The sequence below is a fragment of the Electrophorus electricus genome, chromosome 3 (assembly GCF_041902795.1).
Source record: "Electrophorus electricus isolate QZ-2024a chromosome 3, ASM4190279v1, whole genome shotgun sequence".
Classification (NCBI taxonomy): domain Eukaryota; kingdom Metazoa; phylum Chordata; class Actinopteri; order Gymnotiformes; family Gymnotidae; genus Electrophorus; species Electrophorus electricus.
The window spans coordinates 7,442,871-7,460,000 of record NC_137499.1 but is presented as its reverse complement, the minus strand read 5'-3'; the positions used below and the strand labels follow the sequence as shown (position 1 = coordinate 7,460,000).

The window sequence follows — 17,130 nt, the reverse complement described above, 5'->3', positions numbered from 1 at the left end:
CCCCAATGCCCCCAAGCTTCTCTCTGTTCATTTTCAGAGCTTCACCAGAGCATGAAGATCACAACCTCACTTTTTTTTGAAGTAATCACATTAAATAATAACTGCAAGGAAGAGGGAGAGAAACAGCATTAAATAATAAGTACGAATGTGTTTGTGTGTGTGTGTCTGTGTGGGGGATTTACAAGGTATTTGAATGAAATATTCACATCAAGCTCACGGCAGATAGACCCCCTGTAACATGAGGCCACTTCAACATCTACACATCAAAACCAGGAAATGTAGGTCACACACAAGTATTCAGTCCCCTTCTCATTCTTTCTCTCGTTTTCTCTCTCTCTCGTATAAAGAGAAACCTGAGGGTTGGTTCCCGCTGTCTTTCTCAGTGGAGTTTTTGTGCAGTTGTGACTAATTGGTGTGGTGTGGCTGAAACAGAAACGCAGCGCTACATCGACTCCTTTGTGTCCCAGCATTCTCTCATGCAGTGTCCCCCACGCCGTGCGTCCACGAGTTGATTTACAACTGCACTTCTTTAAAAATGTCAGTCACAAAGAGTTTCAGTGGGCAAGGGGAATTGTGGGCTGTGCAGTTACGATGAATAATAACAGTAATGAGGTGCTTTTATTCTTGCTATTGTTAATTGCTGTGATTAACAGAGAGGGGATATTATACAAGGTCTGAGGGCACTGTGCAGAAGTATCAGCGATTCCCCAGACGGATAAGTCTTTATGATATCCAGTGATAGTGTGACGGATAATGACATGATGTTCTGAACCTTGTGTCTTTCAGTACTGTGACAGTGCTACTAATAATGGCGTGATGTGCAGTGACAGTGTTACTGCAGGCACTTGGGCTTCTGATGCCCAACTGGAGCTCTTTTTAGCCCTGCCCACTTTAGTCCCACCCGCCTGCCATGCTCTGCCTCAGGCACGCACGGGAAGTGTCAGTCCAGAGGTCAAAGGTCCCTCCCCCCAAATTTCCCACAAGTCAGGTGTCATTTCCATGGGAACCTTGACCTCTTTGACCCCTCCTTCTGGCAGGGCCCACGTGCTGGCCTCAGGCCTGCTAAAGCCTGGCTACTAGCCCACTCTGGTTCAAATGCTAACACCTGAATGAAACAAGCACATATCAACATCTACCTTACACTGACAGCTTCAGTAAACTGCTTACCTGAGGTACCAGTTAGCAGTTAAGAATGACATTCACAAAATACTGACTAGCCATAAACAATGCATCCCCCCCATCAGTAACATGTTTGGGTGAAGTTTCATGCACCATTTCTTCAGGACAGGAACTGCACTGTCTCAGCAGGAAGTCCTTCAGATCAGAGCCCGCTAACATCAACAACTGGATTCACTTTCTGAAAGCGCATCTCAAGCCACTCTAACAGTGGGATGACGGATAGATAAAATCCTTTAACTAGTCTCTGCTGTTTTTACACTGCTTTGGCCCCATCCCTCCTTTTTAAATAAACTTTACCCCACTGGAACTTTAAGTGTTTTTGTTATTTTGGTAGGAGAGAGACATGCTGGGTTCGAGAGGGGCCATGTTCTTTAAAACCTGTGCACAACGTGATTAAATTGGAGACACTCACGGCAGTCCTGCTCGTCTGAGTCGTCCTCGCAGTCGTTGTCTCCGTCACAGACCCACGAACGGCGGATACACTTTCCGTTGTCACAGTGGAAGTCGAGAGGGGAGCAAGTGGGCAACACTGAGCAGGAAAAGAACAACAGGAAAGAGAATGTTACCGTGACGACACTGACGGGTACATATGTGTAACATACAAAGCAAGCGGAGTGTTTGCTGGGTTTTGCCTTGTAACAATAGTTCTAAGACTCACAAAAAAAGTATAATGGAACAAAAAAGATTTTCACAATAAACCAAAGAATGAATAATGAGCATAATAAGTGTAAAACGTATGTGTCTGTTAAGGGTAATTAATTCTTTTTGTGAAACCAGGTGATGAGTGATGTGTAGGTTTCTCTATAATGTCATCTTTTATGGTTGTTCTCAAACTCTTCTCAAACAAACACACACACACGCAAGTATAAAATGTCATGTCAAACAGAAGAAGCCCAGAGTAGAAGCAGAGTGGGGGAGTGTCTGGTGCCTTTCTCAGTCAGATCTCAGAGCAGCTCCTATGTGAGACCATGGTTGTCCACTGTGATTGGATAGAGTTAAAAAAAAAAAAAAGGGTGACATCACTGCCTGGGATGGGTTCAGGGGCTGAGCTCCAGCATAAGTTAGTGATGAATGCAAAGTGACTGAGGCGAGGCAAGGCAGGGCAGGACAGGACATGAGCCCCCCAAACACACACGGACACACACGTGCCAATACACACACTCCCACACCCAAGCATACAAATACACACACAAAAGACGCCCACTACATGCAGTGTATTAGAAATTTTAAAATATGTATTAAAATAAAAGTTTCATATTTCAGTTATATAGACTAAACCACTGAATTTGCTCATCAAATCGAAACAATGAGTCCCACCCTACAAACATTCCACTGCCACACACACACACACACACACACACACACACACACACACAGAGATAAGGTGCGTTTTCACACAGAACAAACAAGGAAATCAGGGAATGATTGATCATCGCTCACTTTATTATGATAAAAGCTGGGCAACAGCAAACTCAAGAGGCAGGATGGATTTGACACGTGAGCACGGCAACAGTCCGTGCCCCATGGCAACAAAAAGCAACCAGGAGGGCAGCCCTGCGGACCGTATGACTCCACCGCCACCAGAGAAGCACTGCAGCCAAACGGATCTGTTCTGTGAGGGTCTAGGACTCTGTCATTGCAAGCAATTAAATTCACTTCAAAGTTTGTCATTTTACATAAGTGCACAGTATAATGAAAGGCCTTTGGGCTGTTCTCAGAATGAGCACAGAGCGACAACAAACATCAGCAGATGAATAAAACTCACCCCTCCCACCCATGCAGTTGCATTAGTGGAGTTTCTATCCCAGGTAATAATGAACTGCTCTAGCTATATAATGTGATACAATGGGCCAGATTCATAAAACATGACAGCAACCATCACAAAATGTCGGCATGGTGTTTAATTCCTATTCATAAAGTTACTGTAGCGATAATTAGCATACCAGCTGCACTAAATTCACATGTGCCCTAGGTGAAAGCCAATCAAAATTCACATGTAAATGAGGCTATGCATATTAAAGAAGCCCACCAAGAGGCATATCAGATTAACCCCAGTCATGAGACCAGTGGTATGGTGAAAACTGCCAATTACATAAAAATGTAATGAACTTGTAACTTTCACCCTGATGGGAGCTGCCTGGCGATGCCGTGTTGATGATTTCAGTACTTCTAAATCAGAACAGCAAAACAGTTTCTTTTCAACATCTTTATAGTTTCTTCCTCTCCATCACCTACATTAACCTTTTCTTATAGCAAAGGATTGTGAGATTCTGAGTTCCTGCTCAAGCAAGTCACCTTCCGCTTCGTGTACTCCTACTATTGCAGTGGCAAAGTTTGCCATTGTGCTCCCTCCAAATGGACCAAAAACGTGAATAAATTTGTCAATTAGCTGAATGGGTACAGGTGCAAAATTTTGCTGATGACTTGCTTACATGACCAAACGCTGGTTGGGAAATGCTTAGCCAATCCACGTCGGTGACTTGGCAGGAAATGAGCTGTCGGATGGGTTCAGGTGGTATTTTTGCAGAGTGGTGTTCTATAATGAATCTATAATGTCATGCAAATAAGAACATAAGGCAGTAACATCATATATTACGCAAATGGAAAAGATCTCAGCAATCCCCAGTCATGAACAAAGAAACCCGTTACTATGGCTCTACATTATGCTAATATCACATCAAATCTTGCGGTAGGTTTTATGAATTTGGTCCAGTGTGCTTTATATGTATATAATGGGCAACACAGCTATGCCACTAGCCATTACGCCACATAACAGTTTCCATATTTGCAAGAACAATCTGCAAATGGGGTTGGACCTTTGATACCTCACGCTGCTTTCTGCTCCATTCTCCCCGTCTATCCACGAGCAAAAGTTTCCATGCAGAGTCTTATAAAATCAACATATATGGTCAATCACTCACATGGCCAGTCAGCACCCTCCACTCAGTTACTCACACTCACACGCTCTTCCTCTGTTCCACTCTCTCTTTCTCTCTCTCCCCCATTTCAGCCTGAGATGCAAATACTTCTCTCCATTCCGACACACAGAAACTATAGTGAGTTTTATGTGCATTTCCCATCCCAGTCAGCAGCTGAAACTCTCATCATTCCTGGGTTGTGACATACACAATGTGTGTGATGTGTTTCACTGCATCTGCGCCAGCATCTTACTGTTCTTTCTCCGCCCAAGCCACCTCACCCTTAGAGCAACCGCAATGAAGGGCAATTGTTAATACACAAAAACAGCCAATATAGAGCCATTCTTGCAACAAGTCTCTGTGTGTGTGTGTGTGTGTGTGTCTGTTAAAAATAGGCTATAAAAGTGACAAATAGCAGTCTCTTCTCAACTGACACACAGACATATACACAAAGACTTGCATGCACTCACAGTCATGCACACGCATGCACACGCGGACGCGGACACACACACACACACACACACACACACACACACACACACACACACACACACACACACGCGTGTACAGAAACACGCACTGGTCTTGTTTTATAAGGGAAGATGAGGGAGTCTTTACAGCAGCACAGAGCAGTATCGTTAAGAGCTTCCTATTTACTGCACTACAGCGGGATCTAGTGCTCATAAAGGGAGCAATTTATCTGTGCAAACCCCGAAAGAGCTTGGAAAGGTCTCCACACGACAGCAGAAGCCCGAAAAACCAGATGCCTGTTCTGGTTCAGAAGCTTCTTGCGGATGAAAAGAACCTGAATAGCAGCAAGCCGATAAGATGACAGTTTGCCAGACTACCAACCACAGAGCAATGTTGGCCGTCCGAACACTAACTGAACAAATCGACATTTTCACACCCAACTGATCCAAAACGTTCAGAAGCCCCGGGTCACTTTGCTGCAGAACTCCCCGAACACAGGCTGCTATCAGCTCCAGAAGGCTTTTGCCATCTACCTGCCCTGCCTCTACCCCCCACAACTGGATGTCTGTGATACTGTAATTAACCCGCACTCAGCCAGGCGCTTCCCGCAGACGTCCCATCTACCTGCCGGGTTGACGCGGCCTGCTTCAGATCCCCTCTCTGCTCGGTCTTGCTACCCGTAGCCCACATAGCCTACTCAGCACTTGCTTGACAGGCCTCTGGCACCCTGGAGCACATCTTCCAAACTGTCACAAGACGACAGCAACAGAGAGTGAGCAAGCAAAAGAGAGAGAGAGAATGTGGGGTGGGGGGGGGGGAGTGAGAGGGGGAGAGGAGACAGAGCGAGTGAGGTTTTTTTTTTTTCTTTTCTTTTTTTTTCTTGCAGGCTTGCTGAGCTGTCAGGTCTGCCCTTCTCGTTCACCTGGGTGTCAGAAGAAAAATGCAAATGCATTGTGTATCAGATTGTTTTATTTTGGGTTTGGTTCTTTTTCTCTGTCTGCTGCTGACTCTCTCTGTCACCATCTCGGACTTTCTTCCACCTAATGAGAGAATTAGGAGGGAAGAGCAATGCAGAGGTTTGAAAAGAGCCCAATCGATATCGCCCCCGTTCCAAATCTGCACAGAAACAGTACGAAGGGATTTCCACCAAACTTCAACATGAAGTTAGTGATGCGTGAAGCAAAGCCAAACCATGCTTTCTGTACGCACTCTCTGCATCTCAAGCACATTTTCACTGTTGATGAGAGGTGGTTTGACATTAATTAATGCTATTTAAAGGCACACAAGTTTACAGTTTACTGCTAACGACATCCATGAAAGGTTTTCCTACCACATTACTCCAAATAGACACACACTTCTTACATGAATAGGAAAACACAAAAAGGTTTGTTCGTTGCCATGACGACTAACCCAGGGTGCTGAGGGTTTAAAAGAGACACTTGAATAGTTAGCGCTCCAAAGCGGATCAGCTCTGTGTGGAACACTGATGCAGGAAAGATCTAAACCGAAACACACAAACCTGCTCCAAGACATCTACACAACCCAGCTACTAAACAGCTACACACCCCTGCCTCAGGACATCTACCCAACCCAGCTACTAAACATCTAGATAACTCGGGCCCAGGGCATCTACAGAATTCTGCCCCTGGACATCAACACCTGCCCGTGAACATCTACCCTCCTGCAGGGTTTCTAACCGGTGAGATCAGGTTTGCTCAGTGAGTGATGAACACACTGCAGGGCTTCCTTCATCCACACTGTTCTGTGAAATAACTGAAAACAAAGCAGGCTTGTCTTCAAAGCCCGCATCACGGACCCGAGGCCCTCAGACATGACAAACTCTTATCTTCATCTGACTGACTGGCGTGCACGCACGCACGCACACATGCACACCCACCCACAGCCAGCAATACCCACATATGTTTCAGGGAAACTTCTTTCTTAAAAGTTTCCAAAGCAGTTGGAAATCTGGTTCAAGAGATAAAAGCAAAGCAATTTCCTAAGTGTGTCACACAGGGGAACAAGGATGACACTGATCTGGTGAATATGGCATGCATGCGTGCACGTGCACCACACACACCCTCACACGCCCAGCACCACATATGTGCGCACGTGCATACACACACACACACACACACACACACACGCGAAACAACTTATAAAGATTTCTTTTTTACCACCTCTATGACTACCCTACAAAAATAAGATCCAACACTAAATGAAATCATCGGCCTGAAAACGAGTGAGCCAGGCATCGAGCAGGTCTACACTTCTCAGCCAAGGAAGCCACCCTCCATTTACTGGGAAAGATAAGGAGCAGAGGCGTGCCGTTACCTGGAGAGAAGGCCACCAACAGCAGGCCTTTCGTACGGCGGCTGTACTCACCGCAAACAACCCCCCCGACCAGCCAACCCCCTGGGGTCAATATTGACGCAGAAGGAGGGACGAGGGCGGTGGCTTGGGTTCATGGCGGGCCACTGTCAAACAAGAGCTCTGGCTACAGCAGCAGGGGCTTCTGGGGATTATGCAAATGAGACAGAGGGAACAGCAGGAAGGCGAAAGCCCTCAGATGCACGTATAGGATGGGGGGTTGGGGGGGGGGGGGGGTTTGGGGGTGCAGTGACTTGTCTTTCACACATATCCACAGGAAGGAGAACACATTGGAGGCCGAACGCAGAGAGAAGTCGTTAATCTCTCTCTCTCTCTCTCTGCACTTTAAAGAGCTGCTCTGGCTTCATGTTAGTCTCTGGCATTCCCAAGGGCATGGCTCATCTCCCATTGGTTAGTCCTTGAGGGAGAAGGGGATTATGGGTAAACAGTGGGAGATTCTGGACTGAACAGGAGCAGCAGGATGGTTCCACCTTCAGATGCTGTTAAGAACGGATGTTCCTGCATCCCCACTACCACCCTCCTAGCCTCACAGCCTCTGCGCTCAGCAGGAGGTCACATCAAAACAGCCCACGGCTCTCCAGCAAACAAGCCCATGCACATCCCTCGACCCTCTTCTACGTGTCTCCTGACACGGTCCCAAAATCCCCACCGATTTCTTATCGAACACTTCAACTGACGCTTCCAATCTGTTCATCCTGCTCTTTCCTCCAAGTTTGGGACACAGATTAAACCTCCAGAGGAAAACCGAAGACCTACAAAGGTTTATTGCGGAGATAAAGTGACCCTGAGCCGGGCCTTATTTCCCAGCTGCTCAAAACCCCCAGCCATGAACCCCACCACCCCCTCGAATTGTTAAAGAAAAGGGAGCCATCATTACTTTGAAGATCCTGCTTGATTTATACCTTCATTAACAATCGTCATCACTCATTAAGTGTGTCCTTGAGAGGTACACAGCCTGTTCTGCTTTGCAACACTGTGACGTTAAGGACATCTTCCTTCTGGGTTGCAAGTCACTCCCCCCTGTGGAACCTTCCAGACAGTGTTTCGGATCAGACAGCCAGAGGATATACATATCCTAGAGAGTAGCACCAGCACGTTCCCCCAACACACTCGTACTGTAATCCTTAGGTTGAGTGTCTTGCTGTCCAGCCGTGCACATAATCTAAACAGCATTGTCTCTGCTCCAAATTCCATAGCCTAATTAGATTCAATTAGATTCCATAGCCTAATTGCATTTGTAGAGGTTCACATACAACCCCAGACACATACTGGAACAGAACACTAATGTACCTTTCATATAAAACCACACACACCCGGATACTAGTTCTGAACGCCAAATAGTGCCCTTGGGGAAATATACTATATAACAAAAAACTGTTCTTAGCTTCACATAGGATAACTGTGATGATGACGACTTACCTTTTTAAAAATTGTGTGTGTAGGTGTGTGTATACACACACGCATACACAAGTGCATATGCGTCTTACACAACAGTCAAAACCCTCTCCAAAAGTTGAAATGTTAGCCAACAAGCAGGCCTGATTGATTACATCCACCTCGTGGTGCAGTAGGAAAAAGCATACAATGCATTCAATTAGGAAGTCACGTTCCGAGTATGTTATTAAAAGCCATAAAACTGTGACGGGCCATTTTATGAGGTGTGTCTGGAAAGCAGCCCTTATCTAATGTAATTTAGAGTAATGGAAGTGCAGGCCAGAAGATTTGATCCTTTAACCAGTAACAAACATCCCTGCCATCTCCATTTCTATCTACATTAAAACAAACACAGCCCTATGCAATACATTATGCTCTCCTAATGCACATGCGAATGTCACATTGCATATGGCCAACAAAACGGGGTTTCGTGGTGTGAGTGTATGCGTGCGTGTGCGCAAGTGCGCACACGCCACTTTCTACTGATCTATACAGATGAGTTAAGGCAGCTAATCTGATGGTCACGATCAATAACGATTAGTGAGCAAAGAAACACCAGGGGAGTAAGAGAGCATGGCAAAAAAAGAGAGAGAGAGAAAGCATCATTTGTGTGTGTGTGTGTGTTGAATAGGGATACACACACACACACACACACACACACACACACACACACACACACACGTCTACCTACACTGATCCTACTATCTCGGCTGTCTATGGGTCAAACTGAATTGAGCTCTGTGCATCGTGATTTTACAGCGTGGAAGGTCAGTGTGATGAGGCACTGTGGTCTCAACTGTCACTGCTCCTGAAAGCAGTCCAGATGCAGCCTGAAAGGTACAGGCGACAGCAGCAGCAATACTCTACACACAGTAAATGAGCCCATGCTGTCAGTCCCCTGTTATCTCAGCCCAGACAATGACAAGGTGTCAAATACAAACGCCTGCAGTAACGGGACTATATGCAGGGAAGAAAGATGATGCTTTGAGAGAGACAGAAAGACATGTGTGTATATTATGTGTACAGATTGAGTTTGTGTGTTTGTGCATGTGTGTGTGTTCATATGTGTTTTAGAGTGTGTGTGTGTGTGTGTGTGTGTGTGTGTGTGTACACACTTTTCAAGCACTGACTAAAATACATGCTGGTCCTGATGTGTACAATGTGAGATTCAACATGGGATTCATAATAATCAAAGCTGTAGTAAAATTGTGTTTGCATGTGTGTTTTTGTGAGTGTGTGCTGGCTTTTTTACAATTCCAGGACAAAAACATCCTGACTTTGTAGACAAGCCATTACAATCAGGGGGTGACCTACCTTGTCTGGGCTAGCAAAGTTGCCTTAACAAGCAAAAGCGCCTTTTCAAAAAGTTACAGGTTCCTTTTGTTAAAGGTTAGGGGAGTTTAAGGTCATGTTTAGTCTCAGAAAATTCTTAGTACACACTTGCAGTTACATAAACACTTATAGAACACTTTATAACACCCCTGTTTGCTTTCGGTTCTTGGCATGGATTTGACAAGGTGCTGGAAACATTCCTTAGAGATTGTGGTTCATGTTGACATTACTGCATGATGTATTTGCTGTAGATTTGTCAGCTGCCCATTTATGCTGCCAATATCCCATTCGATGGGTAAACCATGGCGGTAACGTGGAGCGCGTGGTCAGCGACAAAATGCAGGTTGTGTCATTGACTTGACTGATTCCTCACACCTTTACACCTCCTGCACTAGCGGTCCGAGTAGTGGGAACAAGATCCGTGCTGTTCATGCTGACCCTTCCAGATGTATGCCACAGCTGAAACCGAGGCTGGTCCACACCGACATGATTAAACTGGAAAACGCATCTGCTCTTTAGACGGTTTTCGCACTCATCCACAACAAAATGGCATCACTGAGAACACATCTTTTCGAAACACGCTCTCCAAAGTTGTTCCCTCTGAAAACGCAGCTTTCATGTTGTCTGTGGAAACTGGAAAATGGACCTTTTGGAACACACTGACATGAGGTTGTCATGTGACCTTCACAGTGTCAAAATGTCAGAACCTGTTATAGTCAAAGTCAAATTTAATTATGTAGCTCTTTTTACAACAGCCGTTGTCACAAAGCATCTTTACAAATGTCCAAGTCCAAGCCCCCAGTGAGCAAGCCAAGGGCGACAGTGGCAAGGAAAAACTCCTTAGAGCATGAGGAAGAAACTTTGAGAGGAATCAAGACTCAAAGGGGGGGCCCCACCCTCCTCTGGCTGACCACAGACACCACAATAGCCACAATATAGACAATACTGCTGTTTACTGCAATACGTATTTTAATTTGAAGTTTAGCTGCTCTGTACAGTATACAGGCTGCATTTTTTCTATGTTTTGGCATGCAAGATTTTGTGTTTATTGTCCCAGTTCAATGGGCATCAAAGTACTGTCATGACATGACACTGGAGTCATAGGTCAGACTCTCACACGTGCTTACCACTCACCATCGTTTTGGTGTTTTATTGTAGATGAGGACATTTTAAAAATGGACAGTGTTGGTGGCACTGTGTTTTCATCTTCAATCTTCAGCTATGTGCTTTTGATGAACCATTATCTACGTTGGCTTTAGAGGCCTACTTTTTTGCCGACAGGAGTGCAGCTCTGCGTGTCCTTCTGCTCAGTCTTCGGCATGATGTGTGCTCCAAGGTGCTTTTCTGCTCACCGCGGTTGTAAAGAGTTGTCATTTGAGTTACTGTAACCTTCCTGTCATCTGGAAGCAATCTGACAACTCTCCTCAGACCGCTCTCATCAAACTTTGTTGTGTGTGGAAATCCCAGGAGATCAGCAGGTTTTTTAAAATAGGCAAAGCAGGCCATCTGGCACCATCAGCCATGCCATGCACAGTCACTCAGACCATGTCCTTCCCCAGGCTCATCAGCTGAAGCTTTTTTCCATGTCTACATGCATTTATATGCTGACTTGCTGCCACATGATTGGCTGATTGTACAGTCACCTGAATGAGCAGGTAGACAGGCGTCCATGGTAAAGCAGCTGGTGATGTGTGACATGTATAAACCCATGTCTGTGTGTGTGTGTGTGTGTGTGTGTGTGTGTGTGTGTGTGTGCGCGTGTGTGTGCATGTGCACACTTACTACAGCCATCCTCATCACTGTGGTCGCCACAGTCATTGTCTCCATCACACTGCCATTGAGCTGGGATGCAGGTGCACTCTCCGAACGCGCTCACAGCACATGTGAAGTGATTCCTCCCGCACGAGCACTCCGCACTGCCCAGCATACCTGCAAACGTACGCACACACAGACATGAAGTTAGAGCAACAGAGTCAATACAGCACAGCTGGGTCCTGGCAGGTATTTCATGATTTGACACCTATGACGCCCGTGTCACACGGGGGTCGTAATGTAATACGACACAGGAGACTGCTCATAGCACAATGAATGCATAAAGGGTTTCACTGCAGATTCAGTTTCAATGTGTCCAGTAAGCAGCACTGAGGTTGTTTTGTTTTTTTTTGTGTGCATGTGTGTGCATGTGAGAATGCACAGGCGTCACATGCAAAATACTAAGTGAGATGTTTGTAAATACTAAGAGCTCGATGAAGTTCAGTTAAGAGGGTGTGTAAAGCTGGTCTTCTCCCCCTTCCCGTCTCACTCCCTGAGAGCGCACGAAGAGGAGTGGCTATGAGAAGGAGGCATGGAGTACAGATAGGAGGGGGAGGAGGAGGCTCTCTGGAGTTATTGGGCTCCACACAATGACATCTCACAACCCAGGGGCTTCTAATGTGGGCAATACAGCAACACTTTTACTCCACTCAATTAATGACTCCTCCCTCTCCCACGCTCACTCCCACTCTCATCTTCATTTAATTTCTTTAAATGAATCCTTTATTTCACATCAATGCCAAAAATAACTGACAAAGCAATGCTCAGCGTGCGACATGATGCTAAAATGCTACATGTGGTATGTATCCGTGAAGAAATGGAATCTCTCACAAATCTTTATTTCTTTACTTAAATCTGTCATTCCTATCACTCACTAATGCTTGCCAGCACTCTGATGTTTCATATTCCACCAGTGCCCGGCCCACTGCAGATGCACACATCAGTTTAGGTTTCCCAAGCAAAGTCCTGTGTGTGTGTGTGTGTGTATGTGATTTAGACTAGGCTAGACCAGTTTCTTCCACCATTCCTTTTTATAGAACTCATGTGCACCAGTCAAAGCAGCTGCTAGCAAGAGAATGAGTGCATTCCTGTTCCCTCTTTTCCTCACACACACACACACACACCCACACACACACCCACACACACCTTTTGCCAACTTAAATGAGGGTCTGCCTCTCTGAGGCATTGGGTCATGCTTAGCCACATGAAGGAGCCAAGCATTTGTCAGAGAACAGTGAACAGCCATCAGGAGCGACAACTGCTTAAAAACACACAGGACAAAATGGCCAGGCTTTCACAGTGACAGAGCAACAGAAAGAGACAGAGTGAGAATTGCTCGTATTTAAATCATGACCAGTGTGTTTCAATACAACAATAATAATACCTTAAAAATAAAACTAGCAGGCAGCATTCTCATAACCATACATTCTCTTCTCCAGAAGGCACTTGCACCAATGGACGGCTGCAAAAATGCCTTCAGTGGAAGCCACCATGACAACCAGGCTTAAAAAAGGAAAGAAAAGACAGAAGAGATAGAATGTCACCTGCACTCACCCCTGTGTGTGCTTGCTCTGTGTGTGTGGTTCCACCTTGTTCTTTTTCCAGATTTCACCCATGCAGCTATAATTTTTTTTCTTACACACACACACACACACACACACACACACACACACACACACACACGTCTGTTTTACATTTTTCTGTGCCAAAATCCTTTTATTCTTTACTCAAAGTCATAGTGCATCTCCACACATGCACACACACACCCAGCCAGCAGTCCACACAAGTTACAAGCCAACTTCTCACAAACTCCCCACACTGCCAAGAAAAAAAAAAAAAAACCTACTCAAAACCAAACTTTCCAAGATTGTAACTGCCACCACCTCAAGACGCTGCCTCCTGATGCATTCATAAGTAATGAATAATATAACACTACATCAATTCCGTTGTGTACATTGGCGCTGGGACAGGTTCCAGGGGGAAGGGCTGTTGGAGCCTGAAGGGTGGTCCCCTTGGCTCGGAGACGAGCCCAGGGAGCCTCGACCACCCTGCTGCACGCGCTCTGCCCACCCGCCGGCCAGCAAAGAATCGCAAAAATCCAACCGCAGTGGTGGGAACAGCAGGGGCCAAGCCGACGGCAAAAACCTCAAGCACCGCTCAGTCCCCCCGTGGAAAGAAACCCGCAGGTCACATCGTTCATTCCTTCAGATGTGTTTTTTCTCTCTCGCTCTCTCTCTCTCTCTCTCTCTCTGCTGTATCTACAGTGGAGGGGAGAGGTGGGCCACAGCCTAAACCCGCCGCCAGGGATGCTGGGTAGGGGGGGAAAAGAGGAAAAACCTGGCGCCTCTTACCTGGCCAGACAATAGTCTGGGGCCCCATACTGCCATGTGGGGGCTCCGGCGGACAGCAGGATTGCTGCAGATGCCGGGTACCTGTAGGGTGTGGGCACGTGTGCGTTTTCACACGCTGGCACTGCAAAGGCGATGGACTCAGCAGACAGCTGGTACTGGCTGAGGCTCCGGGAGGTTCTGTGTATCCGACTTTTCACTTTAACACCCTCCCCAATTATACACACACACACACACACACACACACACACACACACACGCGCGCACACACACACACGCACGCGCGCACACACACGCACGCAGGCAACAATCCCCCATCTACAAAAACACCCACCCACCTTTTGCATGGTGGTCACTCGGTAAGGACAGAAAAAGTCAGACCATTAATTACAACCAGACCTCCCAAGTGACACTGTGGAGGGCCTGAGCGTGTGTGTGAGTGTGCACGTGAGAAAGAGAGGGTCCATTTTTGTTCATTCAAAGCAAAGCATCATGCAAGTGTAGAAACGAGGTGGCTGACAAGAATGCCTGAGGAAAAAGTACACAGCAGGCAGAACATCGCAGTGCTGGAGCGAAAAAAAGAAGAGAGTATACACCCCATTTTCCTCCTCACCCACCCCTCCACATTTCTCCACCTCCAATCCATAAAACAAGCTCCAGCCACCCGTACTGAATGACAGCTGCTTCTCCAGATGATGACGGTGCTATCAAAACAGTGGCTGCTGTCGGGGAACCAGGTCTCTGTTTCTGCAGCGAAGGAAGCCTGACAGACAGGACTGCAGTATTAAGTGACAAACAAAAATTATTCCACACCATAAAAGTGACTCAACAACAACAACAACAACAACATCTGTTTGGTTTAGGCAAACTCACAGCACAGATTCAGTACTGCTAAAGGTCTCTACTAACTTACACCTGTCTGTAGATTCTGGAAGCAATTTTACCTCTGGATCTGACTGCAGCCTTTTATTTGAAAAAACACTGTGGGTAACAATGATCACCCTGCCATACTTGTTTTAAAGTTAGTTAATGAAGTAATATCTTTTAATAATCATACAATGTATGCATTACCTCCAATGCATATGTGTAATAGTTGTAAGAAATTAGCACCAGACAGGTAGAATGGCATTTGTATAGGTATATTTCTGGGACTGAGGAAGTTGCAGTGTGTATGGCAGAGAGTTTGCCCCAGCCAACGACTGTGTTCGTCTCACTTCTATTAAGGTAAAACGTTGCTTTATGTTTATGCTTCTCCCTTTAAACTGGTCTGGGAAATATCTAAATGGGTTTGCTGACATGTTTGTGCTCTCGCTGTGATGACAGAATTTAAGTAGCTGAACCACTATGTTGGTGCCATTCAAGCAAACAAAGGACATTGCTGACATAGTCTAGTCTAGTATGTCTAGTCCAGTATGTCAGTGGTCTAGTCCAGTATTTCGGCGTCTGATATTTAGTGCTAATAAGAATTTTTGTCTTCAGGAACTATTAATGAAGGTTTGAAGGGAATGGTCTGTTTGTTTTTAAGCTTAGCTCCTGAAGGAGTTTCCTAGCAGCTCCAGCATTGCTCAGACAGGACTAAAGGGGACTTTGAGGACCAGGACCTGGAGGACTGCATAACAAGTGTACTCTGCTACGTATAGAAATGCCAGTCAACAACATATCTGGGTATACTCTAACCAGAAGCCCTGAATGAAAAAGGAGGTCCATAACTGCACCTTCACGTCTGGCAACAAAGCTTTACACAGCACTTCTAGAATCAACCTGAACAGAGGTATCAGGGAGGATAGAGAGGCCTACAAGAGGAATACTGAAGACCACTTCAACAACAACAACAACAACAACAACAACCACCTGCGGCAGGTGTGGCAGGGCATCCAACACCACCAATTAAGACCAGCAACCAACTGACTGTCAGTTCCAACAGAGGAACTTGCGTTTCTTCGCTCACTAGGAAGTGGGCGCACCGGAGACAGACATGACACTCCCAACAGCCCCATCCTCACAGTGCAGGAGCATGGAGCTGAGGTGGGGGCTCAGAATGGTGAACCCAAGGAAAGCTGTGTGACAGCAGGAAGGGTGCTATTTTAACAGATAAAATATTAAAAGTTATGGTTACTAAAGTATTGGGTTTGTAAATGTATTTGACAGGTATTAATTTTTTTAGTGTGTATTGTAATACTGATTTATCTAAACTTAATCAGTTTGTATTCTGCCATGCCTTTTTGGTACCGATTATAAACTTTTATTTAATAAATGCAGGCCAGAGCTTTTGCTGTGCAAAAGCTTTTTACATAACATCTATGCCATTTTTGTTCCTATTAAAGGCGAATTGTGGTTTGTACAGTGTCCAGGTTTCACCTAGGACCGAGGCAGGGTAACGCACTGATACTGTCAATCTCAGCATTTTTAGAATCATCTTTGACATGAAGTAGGGAGGCCAGGCACTGTTATGAACTGGGTTCTCTCTCTCTCTCTCTCGCTCTGTGTGTGTGTGTAAGTAACTCCAGGCTCTGTTATGAACTACTGGTTTAACTCCAATCTCTCCAATAGCTGTCTTTTGTTAATATTGGTGGTTTCTCTTTCTCCAGCATTAATCACTTGTGGAGTTCCCCAGCACTCCATCTTGGGCTGTCTTTTATTTCCATGCTAAGTCTCTTAGTTCCGTGGTCCGCTCTCCTGACTATCAGCAATGTAAAGGATAAGTTAGGACCTCCCTCTGCAAATATTTGAACACAAGTTAGTAACCTTTTGATACCTCATTGAAATTTTATGAATTAGCACCACTGTGAAATCACGCTTCTTCCATCTACAGATAATAGCTAAATAAAAATCAGTTCTCTCCTCTAAAGATCTGGAAACAATTTTTCATTTATGCATTTTGTCATGCTTTACTGGAAAACTTTATTTGTCCTCCTTACTATAACTCACTGTATAAGGGGGTTACACAAATCACATCCATCCTGTCCACAATTACTACAAAATGCTGCATCCAGGTTTGTCATGGGGTTGATTTCCCCATACCTGCCACACTTCACTGGTTACCTGTAAAATGTTTGGATGTTTTTGGTTTGTTTTTAAAGTTCTTCATCTCTGTACTGATCTACTCCATCATGCAACAGTCAGGTTTCTTAGATCTTCTGAGCTATTAGTCCTCTGCCCCTCAATCCCACCTAAAGATGAAGGGTAATTATGGCTTCTCTCCAGCTCCTCCCACACCTCAACTCATTAGGTGCCCTCTCACTACT

General features: G+C 45.5%; 1 protein-coding gene across 6 annotated transcripts in view; it reads right to left on the bottom strand.

Annotated features, from left to right (window-relative positions):
- lrp4 (low density lipoprotein receptor-related protein 4) overlaps window positions 1-17,130 on the bottom strand; it is a 77,592-nt gene that overhangs the window by 31,073 nt on the left and 29,389 nt on the right. For all 6 annotated transcript variants that reach the window (XR_014122572.1, XM_035523813.2, XM_035523821.2 and 3 more), the window contains 2 exons: window positions 11,508-11,654; window positions 1,592-1,708 (listed from right to left, as the gene is read on the bottom strand). Coding sequence is in view for 5 of the 6 variants with exons in the window: in XM_035523813.2 (XP_035379706.1) it covers window positions 1,592-1,708; window positions 11,508-11,654 (264 nt within the window). In the remaining variant the exon portion in view is untranslated. The remainder of the gene's footprint in view (window positions 1-1,591; window positions 1,709-11,507; window positions 11,655-17,130) is intronic.